The sequence below is a fragment of the Muntiacus reevesi genome, chromosome 12 (genome assembly GCF_963930625.1).
Source record: "Muntiacus reevesi chromosome 12, mMunRee1.1, whole genome shotgun sequence".
Lineage (NCBI taxonomy): Eukaryota > Metazoa > Chordata > Mammalia > Artiodactyla > Cervidae > Muntiacus > Muntiacus reevesi.
In genome coordinates this window covers 14,675,037-14,696,498 of record NC_089260.1, presented here as the reverse complement: position 1 = coordinate 14,696,498, position 21,462 = coordinate 14,675,037, and the positions used below count along the sequence as shown (strand labels likewise).

Here is a 21,462-nt window from a genome sequence, read left to right as displayed (position 1 = left end):
TACTGAAAACACTGGCAATTGTCCTTTTCAAGTAAAATCAATGAAGCAACTTGGGAATCTGAGGAAATAACTGCAGGATCGATTAAGACAGAAAATGCCAATTAAGATGCCCTACAACACAAAGCTTAACAGAAACTGTAATTATTTTGACATTGTTAGAAGAATTATATTAAAATAGAATTATTTTGACATTGACATTTAGTTAAGCCATGTTTTTTTATTTTTAAAAATTTGATCATTCACACTGAATGATCAAAAAATAATCTCTGAAGACTAAAAATATACATCACGCCCTACCTTGCTGTCTGATAAACAGCAGCTACTCAATGAGTTCAAAAATTGGCAAAGGTGTATGTCAAGGCTGTGTACTGTCACCCAGCTTGTTTAACTTATATGCAGAGTACATCAAGTGAAATGCCCAGGGGGATGAAGCACAAGTTAGAATCAAGACTGCCAAGAGAAATAACAATAAGCTTAGATATGCAGATGAAACCACCCTTAAGGCAGAAAGTGAAGAGGAACTAACAGCCTTTTGAAGAAGGTGAAAAGCCAGTTTAAAACTCAACAATCAAAAACCTAACAGGGCATTCTCTTCATGGCTACTAGATGGGGAAACAATGTTAAGTGACCGACATTATTTTCTTGGGCTCCAAAATCAATATGGAAAGTGACTGCAGCCATGAAATTAAAAGACGGTTGCTTCTTGGAAGGAAAGCTGTGACAAACCTAGACAGCATATTAAAAAGCAGAGACATCACTTTGCTGACAAAGATCAGTATAATCAGAGCTATGGATTTCCCAATAGTCATGTATGGATGTGAGAGTTGAACCATAAAGAAGGCTGACCACCAAAGAATTGATGCCTTTTAACTGTGGTGCTGGAGAAGACTCAAGAGTCCAACTGCAAGGAGATCAAACCTAAAGGAAATCAACCCTGAATATTCACTGGAAGGACTGATGCTGAAGCTGAAGCTCCAATACTCTGGCTACCTGATGTGAAGACCCGACACATTTGGAAAAAGACCCTGATCCTGGGTAAGACTGAAGGAGCAGGAGGAGAAGGGGATGACAGAGGATGAGATGGTTGGATGGCATCATTGACTCAACTGGGACATGAATTTGAGCAAGCTCTGGGAAATAGGGAAGGACAGGGAAGCCAGGTGTGCTGCGGTCCATGAAGTTGCAAAGAGTTGGACACAACTGAGCAACTGAACAACAAATCAATAAATACAATATGCATTATATATATGCATATATGCACAAATGCATTATATATCTCAGCCATGCACCGCTTCACTTCAAGCAATATTCAATACAACCAAGCTCTAGTCTAAGCACAGACCCCAGGAGTTTGTCTTACTAGGATCTCAACTACAGAGTGAGTGAGTGATGGTGAAACTCCCTTTCACACAGATGGAAAATCCCTCTTGTCAATGACCCCAGCAGGGCATCTGCTCCGTAGGAAGATTAGCATCTATCTATATACAGTATCTTCTTTCACTGGGAGCGGTCATGCTAGGGGACATGCACTACCAGGAGAGTAGCTCATCATTCATTTTGATTCAACTCAATAAATATGGAGAGTATTATAAGGGGATCTTCATCCTCAGCTACGTCAACAGACAGAACAGTTGGAGGGAGAAACAGATTAACATCAAAGGTTACAAAATGGAACACCCTGGAATAAAAGTGGTTCCAACTGGCTGTACATCTGCAAGTCATTAAAATTTGGAAAACTAACTCACTCCATCAAACACTAAGAAATGATAAAATGCTTAAGAGCAAAGAATTTATGTATGGGGGAAACAGTAAATGTAGTTTCACTGTAATATCAGAGTTAAGGTTCTGAAGGCTTATTCGGAACTCTATGGTTGATAGGATTACAGTGTAGGTAATGTTATATAAATTATCTTTTGACATTCACAAAACTATGTGCCAAATTTTATATGTGTGCATTTATTATCCTGGGCAGAGTGCTCAGAGCTCTCATCAGATTCTCAAAGAGCCATCCAAGACCTGGGGTCCCAGACTGTAGCAGAGGGGAGTGCAAGGAATAAGGCAAACTGCACTGGCAGTCAGTCTGCTGGTTCTACATCCTAATAAAGGTGAAATAGGTTAAGAAGAAATCAAGGCTCAGGATGAGGGCCTGTGGCACCTCATCCACCTTGGAGCAGGAGAAGCCTTAGTTTAAAAAAAAAAGAACTGATCGATTATCTCACAGAGTCAGACATTCGGGAAATACTACTATGTAGTGGACAGATCTGATAGATCACAGCAAGATAAAAGGTTAAAAACTCGGCAGCTGAAAAAACAAAGCAATTTTTGCTTGGGGAAAAAAAATTGTACAAGAACAGGGATGTACATGACAGAGCTCTGCACTGAGCAATATTTTCTTAAAATCAAGGAAAACACTAACTGGAGATGTAACAACAATAATCTTGACGTGACTGTATTAGGCAGATGAAGGCAGTGGAGAATATAGGGAGAATAAAACTTAAATCCTGTTCAAGAAGTCAAAAGGAATCTCAAACTGATCCTTGAAAAATCAGTAATGTAGATGAAATATGGAGGTAAATACCAGAAGTTGCCAGTGTTTACTTCTGGACTGGAAAAGTGGGGAATGGGCAGGAAAATGGCGGCAGACCATTGAGAAATAAACCTTGCACTACTTTGATTTTTAGCTATGCACATGTTATATTGTGTTAAAAATATTTTAAAAATAAAAGGATAAGCATAGCAGTCTTGAAGGAAAGAAGTCAATCATTAAGGGGCAACTTGCAAACCTGAGGCCAGGGGGCAGGCTCAGGGCCACCGCATCCCTCTCACTTCCTGGCCGGTGGGTAAGTTACAGATTTGCTCTGAGCTTCTGCAGGGACCCGGAAAAGGACCCCAACTTGCCGGAGATGATCCGTCTGAGCCAGGAAGGGTGGTGGGCATGGGACATGAGCAGAGAAGACACTAACAAAGCAGCCGGGGAGCACAGTGCAGTTGGGGTCCCTGCCCAGGAGCTGAAAGGTGTTTCCACAGAGCACTGGTCAGGAGGGCCCCTGGCCTGGGTGAGATTCTCCTCCAGTCTTGGGAGACCCAAGCTCATCTAGGGTGCCCCGAACACCAACAGAAACTAGAGAACTAGGATGTCATGAGGGGCCCCCAAGAAACAGACGTGAGCCCTGGGAAACACAGGACTTCCTCATTTAATACACCCTCTTCACGACACTCAGGTCCAGGCCACTAGCAGCCCACGTTCTGGCTCTGTCCTGTCTAATTTATTTTTATGACTCCCAGCATGGCAAGTTCATACCAATCAGACTCCTTTTCCCTATGATTTCTCTCACATATGTTTTCCTTCTTGTCATTCCACAGAAAGCCCAAATAACCCCAGGTTCAGGTTAAAATCACTTCCAGAGATCTGAAATATTCTAGCCGCAATTACTCTTCTCCTCTGAATTATGCTATGCAACTGTGTGTGTACTCAGACGTTCAGTAATGTCTGACTCTTTGCGATCCCATGGACTGTAGCCCGCCAGGCTCCTCTGCCCATGAGATTCTCCTGGCAAAAAGATTGGAGTGGGTTGACATTTCCTGCTCCAGGGGATCTTCCTGACCCAGGGATCGAACACTCGTATCTTAGGTCTCCTGCACTGATAAGCGGATTCTTTACCACTAGTGCCACCTAGGATCAGACAAATGAATTAGTTTTTAAAAGTCAAACATCAGTTAGATATTTCCATATTCTTTATAGATAATATGAAGTCATAAGAGTAACACTAGAAATGGCAGTAACTATGGCACAGCACTCTAAACTCAAAGACAAGACCACCCTTCTGAAACACTTACATAAGCAGCTTATCAACTAAATTATATCCTCTCTTGTAGTATTAACCGTCTTGTATGTTTACCGCTTACCCCTCCAGAAAGTTTCTAAAAGGAGTCTTACATTTCCATGCCCTTTGTCAGCACAGGTTGTTAGACAGAGGTGTGTCCAGACATGAGTTCTTTCATTGCATTTCAGCTACATGGCTGTGGTCAAATTCTAGAGGCAACTGCTGCTGGTGGTGGTGGTGGTGGTGGTGGCTGGGTGAAACTCAAACTCTGAAATTAGACCTGGGTTCAAACTCCAGCTCTGTGAGGTATAAACCCTGGGGTCCCGAGAAAGTTAGTAAAATCTACCTGAACTTTGGCTTCCATGCTTATAAAATGGAAACCCCAACTGACACCCCTCAAAAGACGGTTGTAAGGACGTCAGGAAGGCAACACACCTCACACACAGGCTGAGCACCGGGCGCTCAGTAACTGCGAGCATTCGCCAAAAACTGCAGGGTAGGCAACAGTGTTACTCTGTCTAACTAGGTTCAATCACACCCCTTCCTTAAGAAAGACACCAATAAACATTCTCCTCACAAGCTGCTTCACGCGGGTCACAAAGGGAGCTCCTCTCCCCGCCCCAGCTCTGGGGGCTGCAGGAAGAGCGGCAGGGTAACACGGGAGCTGCTCTGAGCCACACACGACGGAGCAGGCCGGTGGCTGGACAAAAGCCTCAGCGCAAGGCCACTGAACCACCCACCCATTCCACCTAACTCTGACTCGCGCTCTCTCTCTCAAGAATCCTGACAGCATCTCCATTCTTGACTATGAAGGGTGTGTCCTACTGCCCGGCAGAGCAACCATGAGTAACTCCTCTGGAAAACGCCTTTGAGATCATGATTCCTTTGACCTCAAAAGCTGGGAGTGGACGTGGCATCACCTCCCCCACAGCTGATCTTCCAGCCCACCACCCCTAGCCATACCCCTCCCTCCTTTACCAAACTTAACAAAAGGAACTGAACGATGAGAAAGACAAGATGGACGCCGTTCTCCCTACAGGCTGCCACGTCTGCAGAGGGGTGGGCACCTCTCATTTAGTCACGGTTCTAAAATCAGAAGTGCCTGCGGCTGGAACACCGCGTCCATTCGTTCGCTCCTCACCCCAGGACAGCCAAACAGCCACCACAGGGCAGGTGCTGAGCCCGCTGCTGGGAGGCAGATGAGGACTGAAGGCTGGAGAACGCCCACCGAGGAGCTAGGGAGCGCACATGTGAGCTGTCCCCGAAAGACTGAGAAACGCCGCCAAAGGTGTAGATGGTGTGCTTTAGCTGAAGACCTGGGTGCTTGAGATTACAATGGCTGAGCCTTGGAAAAACAGGCAAGACCCCAGCCGGATTTGTCAGCAAGGCCGGGAAGTGGAACCGCCTTCTTGATAAACTCACAGTCCTCCCCACCAGGAGGGGATGGGAGCTTTGGTGATGCCACGTGTGAGAGGCGCCCATGGGCATACATGGGTGAGCTTGTACAAAGCCAACTGCCCTTTGCTCTCACCAAAGTGTGGACAAATAAGGAAGACACCACTGTAAATGGAAACTTCCTTATCCTTCTGTTTCTTTGCCTCCTTTGGGGGGAAGGAGGCAAGGGGCATGGTGTTCGTGAGAGCACCACAGCTCATGAGACCTACAGCTGTTGGTAACACATCAGTTAACAGCCCCTCATAGCTGATTCATAAGATGAACTTGGCAGGATGAAGTTATGACTCCACTCCCTCCTCTGGCTTTAAGAAAATATTACAAAGTAAGAATGTAGAGCGGAGACTGATGTTGTTGTAGAGATAATGCTAAATCTGTTCTTATTTATTCAAAGGACAAAAAAAAAAGCAAACCACTAGCAAACTCAGATTTAAAATATAACCCCACTAGTTACAAATGACTGTCACATAGCAAACTAGGAATGACATCACAGTTGGGAAACGCTACAGTAATAAACAACAGAAACCCTGAAGACTTAAATCTGGGGATGACAAAACCAGATTTACATTTCAGATCAATTTGACAGCAACAGAGAGAGAGAAAGAAAAAAAACAAACTTAAGAGAAAGTAGACTTCAGGACTAGAGGCTAAAACCCTAACCCTAACAAATTTAAAGATGACTCTTTAGTTACAGAGGGCTCCCAGGGAGCGCAGTGGTAATGCATCCACCTGCCAGTGCAGGAGACACAGGAAACATGGGTTTGATCCCTGGGTTGGGAAGATCCTCTGGAGTAGCAAATGGTGTGTGTGTGTGTGTAGTCAAGTCATGTCTGACTCTTTGCAACCCCAAGGACTGTAGCCCGCCAGGCTCCTCTGTCCACGGGATTTCCCAGGCAAGAACACTGGAGTGTTGCCATTTCCCTTCTCCAGGGGATCTTCCCGACCCAGGAACCGAACCTTCGTCTCGTGTCTCTCCTGCGTTGGCAGGTAGCTTCTTTACCACTAGCACCACCTGGGAAGCCCAGAAGTGAGAACCCACTCCAGTGATCTTGCCGAGAAGAATTCCATGGAGAGAGGAGCCTGGGGAGCTACAGTTCAAGGGGCTGCAAAGAGTTGGACGGACACACACACACACACACAGAGTTGGACACGACTGAGCACGCACCTTAGTTACAGGCTTGGGTGATTAAGTAGACACTGCTACCACTCACTAGAGAAAAGCAGCAGAATGGAAGAAACGGAGAGAGCCCTGCCACGTGACCTCTCTCTGGAGATGACCACTAGACAGCTGGGGACGTGGGCAAGGACCTGATGTCGGTCACATAATCTAAGCTACTTCCTTCAACTGAGATAAAAAAAAGAGAGAGAGCAAGTCAAACGGTTTATTAAATATTGTTCACTCATCAACAAATGTTGGTCATATTGTGTACCAAGCACTGAAGTAAATTATTCACTTTTGACTATAGTTTGTTAAATATAAGCTTGACTTAGACCTGTTTGGAAAAACAATAAATATGTGAGAATTAAAACTTCCTTAGGATAGAGATCCTTAAAAGAGAACCAGAAGATTAGGTGCCGCTCTTTGCCACCCCACTTGCAGGGGAGGAAACCTCTATCCAGGCCTTAAATTCCCCAGGATGGTTCAAATAGCTGTCCTGCAAAGACCTAGAAAATTGAGCTCAAAACTGCCAAGGAGGCATGGGTCTGTGAACAATGTGGGCCAAATCTGGCCTGCCATCTGCTTTTTGCATGGCCTGAGAGCTCAGAATGGTTTTTTTTTTTTAAAAAAAAAAAAAAAAGGAAAGAAAAACATTTCATGATACGTTAAAATTGTAGAAAACTCAATTTTTTTGAGCCCATAAACAGAGTTTTATTGGAACACAGCTACACGTGCTTGTGTATGTACTGTCTACAGCTACCTTCACACTACCACAGCAGGGCTGAACAGTCATGACAGGAGACCACACGGCCCGCAAAGCTAAAAACGCTTACTGTCTGGCTTTTACAGAAAAGTTTTTTTTAAATAGACAAAAAAATTTTTATAGAAAAAATTCTGACCTTAGAAGATGTGGTAATGTGAGATGTGAAAGTACACAGCCCCAAATCATTCGCATCATCTAGAGGCTCTAGAATCTAACAAAGGTCCATTTAAGTTAATCTCAAGTAGTCAAAATATTTATTTATGTCTTCACCATTTATTACACCCCTAATGGTCTACAATGTACCTGGTTTAACACAGGCAGCCATTTATGTGGCAGCTTGGATGGGGGGAGTTTAGGAGAGAATGGACATGTGTCTATATGTGTGGCCGAGACCCTCCACTATTCAGGTAACGCTACCATGACATTATTGTTAATCGGCTATGCCCCAATACAAAATAATAAGTTAAAAAAAAAAACAGGCATCACTTACATTATCACATTTGCCCTTTTATTCAAGCCAAAAACGAAAGGAGGGATAGGTGAACCGTGACTCTCCATGATTAACTAAAATAGCCATTTGGGCATTTCAGACAAAGTCACAAAACAAAGTCTGACTTTATCAAAGACATCTAAAATAGCTGTTTCCAAGCTTTCTAAACACTCCCACCTGTAATACACACACACATACACACACTTATGTATATTTAAGACACACACATAACCATATATTTTTGATTCTAAGGTACACATTTTTATACATTTTAGCACCTGAATTTAGCCTGTGGATTGTAACTCACAACACTTTACAATGAGCACCCAAAATAATGATGCAATATATAGCCAATGGCATCTTGTACTCAATGAATTCATCGAGTCAGGAAGAACATAAACAAATCTGGAGGACTCTAGTGAGGACCACCCATGCCCCCACCCCTGACCATAGAAGGAGAAACTCCTGACTACACCAGGGGTTTCCTGGTGGGCCTAGGTTCAATTCCTGGTTGGGGAACTAAGATCCCAAAAGCCAGGCCAATTTTGTCAATTCACAAAAAACCACTATAAATTTGATAGATACTACAGGAGAAAATTACTATTTCCCTTAATTCTCAGCAGAAAAGCTACTCAAATTCTTTCAGATTATACTTATATAGAATTCATACCTCAAATCTTTTAAATTGCATCAAAAGTCCTCCCTGGTGAGATATTTGGGCAGGAAAACACCAAAACGATATAGCAGCCCAAAGAGAAAGTTAAAATGCAATTAAGGATCTCATGTTCAAATAAATGTGTCTCAAATAATGACATCTAAATATATATACAAATACCTTGATCAAAATAAATATCTAAAAAACTCTATTTTTTTTATCTAAAATGAAAACACCTGACGGTTGAGGCGGGCGAGGGAACAGAACACTCTGTGAGCTGTCACCGCAGAAACCTGACCGCAGGTTCCAGCCGCTCCCTGGCGCCCAGGCCTGAATGCGCCATGCCACCTACTGTGCCCACCTCCGCAGGAGGGGACTCGACCCTGTCTTCCAGGGGCTGCCCGCCTGGCTGGGCTCTGCTGTCTTGCTCAGCGGCTACCAGGCCCCTCTGGACTGGAAGGACTGCTTCAAACTTCAGATCCCCCTTTTACCTGGTCTCCTTCACCACACACTTCTTCCATCCATCCCTGGAATCAACGGGAAGGGAGAAATGTCTTCCACTGTCCTTTCTACTACTCAAGAAATCAACTGCTTAATTTCTACTGGAATCTTATCTATTGTCTACAAACTTTGCTTTTTCATAGCTGGAGCACAAACTTCTATATTCTGCTTTCAAAAAATATCAAAAGCCTTTCTTCTGCTGTTTACACTGCTCATGACTTTTATGGGCGTAAGGACATCTTATCAAATGGACATGTCTTTATTAAATCAAACCAGTTCCCAATTAGTAGACAATGAGATTAGACACTTTTGCTTTTAAAAACCAATGCCAGGGGTTCCTGGTGGCTCAGTAGTAAAGAATCCAGTTGCCAATGCGGGAGACGCAGGTTCGATCCTTGATCTGGGAAGAACCCACATGCCTCAAGGCAAATGGCACAACTACCGAGCCATGTGCTGCAACCGCTGCAGCCCTAGAGCCTGTGCTCTGTAACAAGAGAAGCCGCCACAGTGAGAAGCCCACGCACCGCAATGAGAGTGGCCCCCGCTAGCCGCAACTAGAGAAAAGTCCTCACACCAATGAAGACCCCGCACAGCCAAAAAGGAAATTAAATAATTTACGAAAACAATGCTACAGGACATCTTAAACATATATATATTTACTTTGACTTCCTTAACATATATTCCCAGAAAATTTCTCAGGATGTTAAAAAATAAAATTCAATGTCTTTGTCCCTAGAATAAAGTCAACATGAACCCTATTTTGGATATATGGGATAAAATAAGCAATCAAGTTCTGAGTGTGTTTTAAAGTAAAACACAAAGGAGAGGGTGATTTCATTCTTGGTTCACTGCAAAGCTACTCTATACTTTTCTTCACTCGCTATTATAAGAAGGTTACAACTCAGCAACTGATTTAATATTCTTTATCCAGGATCACAATGGAAACTGAATTATTTGAACTCTTCTTTCAGAAGCTTTAGGTGTCAAAATATCAATGTGTTGATTTGACTGCTCCAGATATTCTCTGGATGAAGTAACTGTAAAGTGATATGGGTCAGAGATAACTTTCAACAGACTAGGATTTTTTTTTAAATGCTGTATTTTACTGAAGGAAGGAAAGAAATACGAGCTGAAATAATGTCAAGCACTGTCTGATTGAAGCATGGAATACATTAAAGCAGGGAAAACGCTTTCCAGGGAAAATCTCAGCGGGCATCCAGTCCATGATGTTTTTCTATAAGAACCAACAGAGAAATCTATCCGAAGCCAAGTGCACACATGAAGCCGAGTGACAGAAGGCGGGGCTATTCAGCACAAGTGAACTTCAAGAACCTCCTGTTCACACGGGGAACTCAGCTCAGTATCACCTAATAACCTAAATGGGGGAAAAATCTGAAAAAGAATATATATATATTCCTAGAATATATATAAGGAAAATATATGTAAACACATATACATATACATGTATCCAAACAAACAAGGCAACTGCCTTGGTGTTACCAAGTTTAAAAGTTTTTAACTTTCCTTCCACCTCTTTCTTTAAGCCACCCTCCCTCCCATTCCTTCCCCTGGGCTAGAGAGCAAAAATAAGCAAAACAAAAAAAGTCCCCCTGCTCTGAAAGTTTGTGACTTTTCCTTGAGAAGCATCATCTAAATGAATCGCTGTCCTGCTTCTCTCCTCTGTCCGCCCACCCCCCACCCCGTTAGGGAAGAACACGGGCCGTGGCCGCAGCCGGCAGCGGAGACGGTGCAGGAGGACCGCGGGGTGGAGCACGGACTGGAGCAGGGCTGAGGAGGGCTGATCAGCGCCCCCCGCGCCCCGGCTCCCACAGCCGTGTCCTCTCGGGAAGTTACCACTTGGTGCCTCAGTTTCCTCTTTGGAACCCAGGGGGTCAACTTCAAGGACTCTTGGAGTTCATACGCGTAAAGCACTCGGCCCAGAGCCTGGCAGACGGCAGCCGCGACCTCAGCGTCCGGGGAGAGACCCACACACAGCACAAGAGCGGGAGACAGGACAGAGCAGAGAAGGGGGGCCCTCCCTGGGGTGCCCCAGCGCTCGGCTGGATGCCGCTTGTGCGAACACCGCTGAGGAGACGAGGGCTGGCCCCTTAACTCTCGGTCCCAGAGGCAGCTCCTACCCTTCAGGTGAGGCATTTGACGTTTAGTCAGTCACAGCAAGCGGAGTCCCGGGCATTCATGCTTGTCCCACGTTCCCTCACTGTCGGCGATCGCTGCGGCCTCTGACGGCCCTGTCCAATCTCCCCTCCTCTTCACGCCCTTCGCTACCGCCCTGTGTCACAACTGCCTCATCTTCACCATCGCCCTGATCCTGACCATGGACACGGTCTCCTGAATGTTCTCTCTGCTTCTCTGAGACGTTGCCAAGTCTGTCTCAACCTCTCACAATTTTAAAATTAAAAATAAAAAGCTTAGATCACACAAACTACTTAATTACAAGGGACAAGAAGATACCTAAAACGGAGATATTACAAGTAAGAGGTCTCTCTTATATTTCAGTACTCAGTAGGTCACAAGCTTCAGAGCCAGTAACTCAGAGGCTGAAGTTTCTAACCTCTAGAAGTCCTGTTACTGAAGAACGCTCTTCCCCCCACTCCCTCCACACTGCCTCCTAGACCCTCTGGTTCACAGAGGCAGATGACAGTGGTCAAGGGGCTCTTGTGTGAGGTTATGTTCAATGGACATGAATCTCAAACGCCCAGGACTGGAAGAGGTCTTCAGAGCCCGCCTGGCTGTGTGTCTGTGCTCACTCGTGTCTGACTCTTTGGGACCGCATGGACTATAGCCCACCAGGCTCCTCTGTCCATGGGATTTTCCCAGGCAAGAATGCCGGAGTGACTCAAGTTTTCACTGGTATTAGCCGATTAAAAGAGGTTTTAACAACTCAATTTGCATAAACTTTAATGTGAAAGAAATCTATTTCTATAATCCACAGGTTTAGTATTTTAACATGCTCTTCCTCTTAAGGCTTGATTTTGATGAAGGCAGGGGAGTGAATGTGGTATTATGTAGTATGTATCCAGAACGTGACTTCTACACCATTCTAAAGAGAAGTCTGCATCTCCTTAGGGTGCCTAATCCTGTATGGCAAGTGACTCAAAGGGATATTTTAAATATTCAAGTAAAACACTACAAAGCCTGTTAGGTCCTACCCTAACTAATACTCAAAAGTAGTCTGGACCTGACTACTTAATGAAATCAACAGTGAGGTATTTCTTTTGGCCTAACAGTATCATGGAGTAGGAAATGGCAACCCGCTCTAGTATTCTTGCCTGGAAAATTCCATGGACAGAGAAGCCTGATGAGGTATATAGGCCATGGGGTCACAAAGAGTCAGACATGACCGAGCACATATATACTGGAAGAGCATCATGGGGGGGAAAAAAAGAAAAAAAAAACCAAGACCCCAAGAGGCATCATGAACTATTAGTGCTTGTGACCTCTCTATCTTCAGGTGTTCCTTTCAAAGATTTTTGCTTTGGTTTAGTTAAGAAACTAGAGTGATTAACCCTGAGAATAACCTCCATATTATAATAAATAATAATCTCCATAATCTAATAACTCTATTCTCCCTGAGTAGTATCTGGAAAAGGAGGTATTTGGCGAATAATACGTATACTGTTTTAGAGAAGGAAACAGAAGCATATTTATTTTCTACCAACCAGAGCCCCAGTTATCTTTCCACAGAGGTCATCGAGACTCTTCAGCCTGGGAGAAAAGCCATCTGGCTTAACACTTGATAGGAAATGAAAGACACAACGTGTTGTTATGTCCATGTGGATTCCCAATAAAGACATGGGCAAAGGGTAAACATACATTATTACACACTATGAGGATCTTAATAAAGCTAGGAGACCAGGGGAAAGAGCAGAACTACATCATTCAAATCCCTATTTAGGGTCCAGAGGGAGGCTCCAGTGTATTTGCTGCTGCTTCCTTTCTATTTTTTTAAGTTAGAATGCAAACTAGAATTCCTTTAGTACTAGTTAAAACAATCTTTAAATATGTAGAGCCCTCTTTAAAAATCTATTCTCCAATCCTAAAAATGCAGATTATGATCTTAACTGAAAGGAAGCAGGTTTTCTTAGAGAAAATAGCCAGATTCCAGGTCTGGGACAGGATATGCACAAGGCAAGCCTAGAACAATGTCAAGAGACAGCAAGGAAGCAGTCAGACCACCCGAATTATAGAAACGCATCAATTGAAGAGGCTCTAATTGGGAAAGATGGCACAATTTGAGCATTAATAAGGATGGTAATGTACTAGCTATTTAGAAAACCATTTTGCTTTTCCATTTAGAAAGTCTGGAATATGGAATAGTAGGTAAATTTTACTATTTAGGCTTACTGGTAAAATTAATCAAAATAGCTGTCCTTTTAAACAGAACATTCCCAGCTCTAATGTAAGAGGCCTGTTTTCATTAGATCATTATTACTTAAAAAAAAAACCATTACTAGAAAATGATGGAACAACCTGTTTGAAAACTGATAAAGAGAATAAAACCATATAAATTTATCACTGTCCCATGTACCACTGGGTAATTAAAGAGAAAGTCAGGGAAAGTTTTTCTTCATAGGAATATACCAGATAATAAATGAAAACTAATAGAATATCATCATATTTCAATTCCTAATGAATCAATATCAATGGCTGCTGACATCTCAGATAGAATCAACCAGATGTTATCTGCCTCCTGATGGAAGAACAAATGTATCTAGTCTTGCAAAAAAAGGAAAAAAGGAATATGGAAATAAAAATACAGGAAGTCCTTAGATCCAACTACTAATTTACTGAAAATACAGAGAACTATATTAGAGGTATGCAATCAGTTAAGTCTAGTTTGTGAGTCAAAGTTGTTTCTTTTAAAAAAAAAAAAAGTATAAAGTCTTAAAGTATATACTGACCCACAGATCCTGCTGCAAATAAACTGCCAGGAAAATTAACATGAAGCAACTGAAAATCTAAATACATACTGGACATTTTCTGATGTTAAGGAATTATTACTTTAGATACAATAAGGACTCCTTAGAATAATATTCACAATACCATTATTTAAAAAAATAAATCTTTAAAAACACTGCCAGAAAGCTGAGACTTTAGATGGTGATCTATCCCTATCTTGCGTTATCCACACAAGCTATGAGAAATGATAAATCTCCCTTTCCCAGGAATACCATTCATTTAAAAAAAAAAGGGGGGGGGGGGGCCGCAGGGGGAGGTTCACTGGGAACTTTGAGAAAAGTAAAAACACATCATCAGTTTCCTTATCTTAAAAATGGCAAGTTGATAGAGAATGCCTAAGATAATGACCAATAACCACCATCGAGCAATTCCCCAGGACCTTCTGTCAACATACCAGAAAACAATCCCAGCTGGCACCAGTCCAGGGTCCCAAATCCTAGCTACTGTTAACTACTGCCAAACTGGAAATCTTTCTGAAGAAAGGCCTGCTATTAGAAGAGCTGGGATGTCTCAACAATTTTTTTTTAAGTACAACTATTTTATTTTTTTTAAGTACAACTATTTTAAAGAGCATGTAAGCCTAAATAAAACATACCTGTTAATTCATACCTAATTCTGAATCTCAAAAGAACAGAAAATAAAAGCGTCCTCTACAAAACTGGTTAGATGCATTTTAGGGACTCATGATTCTTAAATTCTCTAGGCAACCCAATTTTTACAAATTTCAGAATATCCTTTGATCTGAGGTATATCTAAACAACATATCTATGTAGCCCTTCCGCTTTGCTTCTATGAAAAATATGCAAAACCTATATGTATGTATGTGTGTGTACACACACACACACACACTCCTCTCTCTCTCTCCCCCCCCCGGTGGCTCAAAGGTTCAGTCCTTGGGTCGGGAAGATCTTCTCTGAAATACTTTTCAAAAATGGAGGTATTATAAATCCCATACATTCATAATATTTAGGATGAGGCTCTGATAATATCTTGCTTGTTTAGCAACTTTCCTGGTTCCTCAAATCCCCAAATTTCAAACTTTTTTACTAGTTCAGCAGGAGAATAAATGTATTCTGAGATGTGTTTTTAAATGAAAACTAGAAAGATACTGATAGGTAACTAATACCCAAGAAACTGCGAGAGAGAAGGAAACATTCTTTAAGAAGCTGTGTTATGTGGCAGACTGGACGGGAAGCATGTTTGGGGGAAAATGGATGTGTGTATGTGCACCGCTGAGTCTCTTTGCTATCCACCTGAAACTGTCACAAGTTACACTCCAATATAAAATAAAAAGTTAAAAACAGTTACAGTAATTGTGAAGTTGTTTTTTTAAAGAGACGTACTGACCCAAAAGGAATTCTCTAAAGGTCAAAGGTTTAGTAGGCAGAACATGCTTTCCTGTGATCAGTGCACATGACTTTGCAGGTGTCCCTAAGGGCACACGGGGCTAGTGCCTCTAATCAGTGAAGCCTCTTCTTAAACCGCTGCTCATGCATTTCTGACTCAAGTCGACACCTGCTGACTGAGGACGTAGGAAAACTATTCACATAAAATACTCTTTCTTGCAGAAATCCCACATACATCTCAGTGCTACCAGCTAGCCCCTGTCTATTTAGTATAAAGTCTGAAGTTGTTTTATCCCCATTTTATGCACAAGGAAGTCAAGACAGGAAAAGGCTAAATTGTATCAGTAAGGTCAGAGTAAGCAAGTGACCACAATTTAAAAAACAAAACCAAAAATAAAATCCCATTCTAGTTTAGAACAGTCTCACCATTTCTATTTATCCTTTCATCTGTTCTGTCCATTCTGTCGCCTCCAATCCTATCCTCCTGGACCCATCCTAGGACCCATCCCAGCTGTTCACGTCACCCATCACCATCCTTCCATTCGGCATTCCACACCTGTACCGAGCACTGCATCAGGCACAATGATGGAGACACAGGAGGGTAGTACCTAGAGAGCTTGCACTTTTAACACAAGGTAGGCAAGATCATTTGCACCAAGGACAAATGTTTTTTTGAAGACTTCCATTGAAGACATGTTGCCCAAAATCATACTTAATAGGTTTAAAAAATTTAAGTATGAACAACAGATCATCTCAATTCTTTCACTAAAGCTTACATATGCAGGACAAGTTTTAAAAACACAGTAAACTCCATCACCTGGCTAACTCAGCTGGTACAGCCTAAGACTTTAAAATGCAGTAAGCTCTGCTATTTGTTCTATCTATACCATCACATTTTAAAGTTTATTTTCACATGTCAGGGAGAAGGTATATAGTCAAACAGAACTGATACCTAGAATTATCTACCATGGTTTAATAATGCAAGTTTAAGATACACAAATATGGAGAGGCACCTATTATCTATTTGTAATCATTTTTAAATGAATCAAAAGCTGAACCATCTAGATTTTAATATCCTGTAAGGAAAACAAAACACATTTCGTTCAACTATGAATCCTTTGATGACTAAGCAGCTGATGAATATGTCTCAACAACAGTGAAAAAAGCAGCAAACACTAGAAATGCATAGAAGCCATCACTAGTGGACGTGTGGAGATCTCCATGTGAAGTGACATCACACCTACCGTAGTGTCGTTGCTGGTGACATAAACCAGGACATCAGAGGAGTTCCTGCCGTTGATATATCGGTAGCAGTTCCAAACACAGCTAATCAAGTAACCCTGCAAAAAAGTAGTCATTATTAGGACCTTAATTGTCAAACTTCAGATAATCTAATATATCGCCACAGATAAAGCCATATTGAAAAGTGTTTATTTACATAAATTTTAGACACATATTAACTCTACTAAGCCAAAAAGCCTTTAAAATTACAAATTCTGGGTACAGTAACTTTCTGGCCGACGGTGACACTGCAGCCTTATTCTATCACACCATGCAGAAGGTGACGGGGAGGAGTGGGCTGAAAGTAGGAGAAAACTTCCAGGAAAAAGGACTGAAAGGAGCCTCCTCTACAAATATTTATTGCCCTTCAGAGTTATAGAACCACCAGTTCATTAGCCAAGTCTCACCACATTTTAACTCTGGATCATTGGGAGTTTTACTCTGCATCATTATCTATAATTTTATTATACAAGTCAACTTTAAAAAAAAGAGGTTCACAGCATGTCAATCTGCTTCATGGTCAATAAAATCCACTAAAACATTTCCATTTTCATAATGAAATATCCAAAGAGGATAATTAAAATTCAGGTTCAGAATAAAGACGTACTAGAAATAAAGCATGAGCTCATGGGAAATGTTTAAAATATGAACTCTTTGCACTTTCATTCCCATCATGTGTAATTAGATTAAAATGAGATTATTTTAAAGGCCCTTTCTAGCTTTGAAATTCTTTGATTAAAAGACGTTTAAAGATATGGAGAAAATGGAGCCTTCCTACATTGCTGTTGAGAATGTAAAATGGTGCCATGTGGAAAACAGCCTGGAAGGTTCTCAAAAGTTTAACAGTTACCACATGACCTGGAGAGTTCACTCTGAGGTATATACCCCAGAGAAATGAAGACCTTATGTCCACACAAAAGCTTGTATTATCCATAATATCAAGAGCAAAACAATCCAAGTATCTGTCAAGACTGGACAAACAAAATATTCCATTGTATGATGTTTAAACAATGGAATATTATTCAGCAAGAGAGAAACTTCTGATACACGCTACGGCATGGATGAACCTTGGAAAGGTCAAAGAAGCCAGTCACAAAGGATCATGTATTGTATGATTCCATTTACATGAAATGTCCAGACTAGGCAAACCCACAGAGACACAAAGCAGATTAGTGGTTACCAGGAGCAGGGGATGGGGGTGAGGGAAAACATCAAGTGGTAACAACGTTCTAAAATTACACTGTTTAACCACTGAGCTGTGTTTATACAACTCTGTGAATATATTGAAAACCACTGGATTGTACATTTAAATGGGAGAACTTTATGAGATATATATATATATGAGAACATGATATGTGAATTGTATCTCAATAAAGTTGCTTTACAAAGAAGAAGACATTTAAAGACAAATGGGGTATGTGTCAACACTTTTCAGCAGAGTAAAGTAAAGGTTCTGTTGTGTACTCAGAAAGCTGTCTGAAGCTGCATTTGTACTTGGGGGTTTTTATTTCCTACAGTTAAATTGTCTGTGATAATGTAAAGATGAAAATGTTATTTATTGTGTAATGCTATTTTAGAAAATGTCTTCTGAATGGCAATAATCTGAAACCAGAGAACAATGGGAAGGAGACGGAAAGGGTATTTTCCTTGAATGTTGTACACAGTATGTTCGATTTACACGGGATTTTCAGTTAAGCCAACAATGCTCTTACTTCTCCATAAAACAAAAACAAAAACCCTAGACTCAGTGACAATTTTAATACTAATAAAAAAGGAATGCTTGAACATTTTCTGTTGTGTCCTGTGCAAGAAGACGTCCACTATTTCAGCACTGAACAGAAGGTTCTTTGTAAGGCAAGAACTCTTTCTGACATGAGGCCTCCAAAATGATGAAGCTCCAACTGAAGGTCAAACCTGGAGGGGAAGTCCCCAGTGTCCGGGGCCTCATACGTCCAGTCTGCACTCTTGAGAGCCCCTTGCAACACTCGGAACACACTCCCACAGGAGGAAAACTTGGCCTGATGTCTCTAAAACCCCAATAACTTACTTTAGTAAACTTACTTCCATTTGACACTTCTGTAATCTCGATTAAGGAATTAAATATTTGGGGCGCAGTGGATAAGAATCTGCCCGCCAATGCAGGGGACACAGGTTTGATCCCTGGTCGGGCAAGATTTCACATGCCGCAGAGCAACTAAGCCCGGGTACCACAAGCACTGGGCCCACAATCTAGAGCCCACGGGCTGCAGCTACTGAGCCCGCCAGCTGTGACTGCTGAAGTCTGTGCCGAGAACCCTTGTGCTCACCGCAATGATGAGAACGTGCATGGCAGCAAGGAGGAGCCCCTGCTCACCGTAACTAGAGAAAGCCCGGGCAAAGCAGGAAGACCCGGCACAGCCAAGAGTTAACAAAAAAATTAAAATGTTAAAAAAGAGAGAAATACTTGGTCTATTTTCCAAATGAACTTGCACTGACAGGATTAAGTACACCCGTCGTGTATTTGCAGAGCTAGGTGGTAAGGGTTGTTAACCTGCCAACCAAGGACAAAGTGAAACTGACACAGTCCTGTTTGGGCTCCCAGCGACCACTAGCAATAAATAACACTTACTGAGGAGTTTAACAGTGAACTCAGGTTGTGAGAGGCAGACCGATACGTGAAAGCACAAAACATACGTGTATTCACATTTGCTTTTTAACAATTACTGAGTCTCCACAAGGGAGAGAAAAATGAAGGTAGGATCTGTGTTCTCAAGGAAACGCAATCTGGTTAGCAGAGAACAGATAAATACACAGTTATTAAGCATTATAATTATTACGTATAACACATTACTCACAGGTTGGAGACGGCGCTGTGAACAATTTGTACGAAGCCTTTGATTAGATCATTATAATTTGCAACTGATAATAGCAGGATACCTTAGGCAGCACCTACGACATGGCCTGGCACACGGGGCTTTACTGGATGGGTAAATGAGTGGGTAAACGCCTTCCTACCTGTTAGCTCATTTAACGTCACTGCCACCCTTCAGAATGTTTTCGTAGCTATTACTGCTGTGAAGTGAAGGAAGAAACCGAGGCCCTGGTCACACAACTAGATACAGCAGTGACTGAAGCTAAATCTAGGTCCTCTGACTCAAAATCTCAAGTAAGCATTTCCAATAAAAATGTAAATGGCTACACAATTAAAATGCATTTTTAAAGAGCAGTTTCTGGGCAATGGCACAGGGTAGCTTGGTCAGATTAACCTTCTTGCAGGTACAAATGAGAAAATCTGGAATTAATAGACACACAGTCTATAGGAAGGCATGGCTGAAGGGCTTCAATCGGGCAGAAGCTAAAGCGGAATCTAGCCTTCAGTGACAAAGCTCAAGGGGTGGGATCTGACAGTCCGAAGCCTGTGCCAGGGGTGGTCTGGGGCTGACTGAGCAGTCAGGAATTTGGGGTGTGGGGGCAGGAGCTGCAGAGGCGGTAAGCCTCAACATCCGTCTATAAAACTCACCCAAATCCTCACCACTAAACCATATGTGCAATATCAAAAAATGCAGAGTATGCTTTATGGAGAGAAAATGCAGACCTAAGTGACTTTCAATGAATCATTCTCTTTCTACTCCTCTTCAACAAATTGCTATGACTCTTCTCCCGAAATGCAGCTTATTTAAGCTCATTGAGGCTTGATTTTTAAAGAAACGGGTAACTTTGTCCCTAAATAAAGACAATGAAAGATACTCAGAATTAGAAGTTCAAAGTCTAACCTGAGAATTTTCTACCTAGGAGCGCACAAGTTCCAATAATTATGATGTTTTTATTACCAGATTTACAAAGACGAGAAAGTTAGAGGGCACTCAGTTGCTGAAAGTGAGGGAAATGTGGCTGAACGGAGTGTTAACTCATTCCACTTTAGGGGAGGCCAATCTGACAACCTACAGAAAACCTTCAAATTATGCACATCCTTCTAATTTCAAGAAATATATCTTGAGGAAATAAATGTGTAAGTATACAAAAGATACATTTAATATATTCATTGCAGTACTAGTTAGAAGTAAAAAAGTAGAAACTATCTCAATGTCCAAAAATAACTAATTTATAAAACTGCTAAATTTACCCAATACATTGTTACAGAATAATGTTCAAAATCCTGTAAAGCAATTACCCTTCAGCTAAAAAAAATTTTTTTAAGTTAAATATGGAAAAAAATATTTTTTTAAAAATCAAATTACAAACGGATGTGTACTGAGACAGCAATGGATGCTATGGTACATAATACATACTGCATAAATGCACAACATTAATTTATTCACATCCAAACAGATTTTAGAATAACCTTGAGTTGGCTTGTGTTAAGGTTGGTTAGTGTTTATTTCTGTCATACAGATAAGAGAAGGAACAAAACTGTTAGGAATTCAGAAAGCAGTTCAGAAATCTAAAGCAAGATAATAAATAGACAGAAATCTGCTTACTTCTGTGGCATTCACGAATACATTCAATAATATCTAGACCATAAGTAAAATTTTCATGCTTACCTTAAAAGCCAAGATAATGCTGATAAACAGAAGAATAATGAGGACCAAACAGGTAGGATTCACTGACATGATATCATCTTTGTAAGGAAAATCAGGAGGCTGCAAAAGAGAAGAGTCTTATTGGCAAATCTCATTAATTATTGAGCGTAGCAATGAAGACCCAGCACAATAAAAAATAAATAACTTTTAAAAATAAAAACTGAAGTAAAATACTGCCTTCTTTATATAGACCATTTCTGCTGATGCTACTTCTCAAAGAGCAGAATCTTGTATTAATAGGTATTTATAGCATTGGTGGGACCAATTGGTGGAATTGGTGGGACCACTGGTGGAATGGCAACCCACTCCAGTATTCTTGCCTGGAAAATTCCAAGGATGGAGGAGCCTGGTAGGCTACAGTCCATGGGGTCGCAAAGAGTCAGACACAACTGAGCAACTTCACTTTCACTTTCATAGCATTAAAAAAAATCAAAACTATTATATACAGAATG

The 21,462-nt window shown here is 41.5% G+C and overlaps 1 protein-coding gene across 1 annotated transcript in view; it reads right to left on the bottom strand.

Moving 5' to 3' along the window:
• LAPTM4B (lysosomal protein transmembrane 4 beta) overlaps positions 1–21,462 on the bottom strand; it is a 61,747-nt gene that overhangs the window by 5,179 nt on the left and 35,106 nt on the right. The window contains exons 5-6 of the mRNA XM_065903208.1: positions 20,972–21,070; positions 16,415–16,510 (exon numbers count right to left, since the gene is read on the bottom strand). Of these exons, the coding sequence (XP_065759280.1) occupies positions 16,415–16,510; positions 20,972–21,070 (195 nt within the window). The remainder of the gene's footprint in view (positions 1–16,414; positions 16,511–20,971; positions 21,071–21,462) is intronic.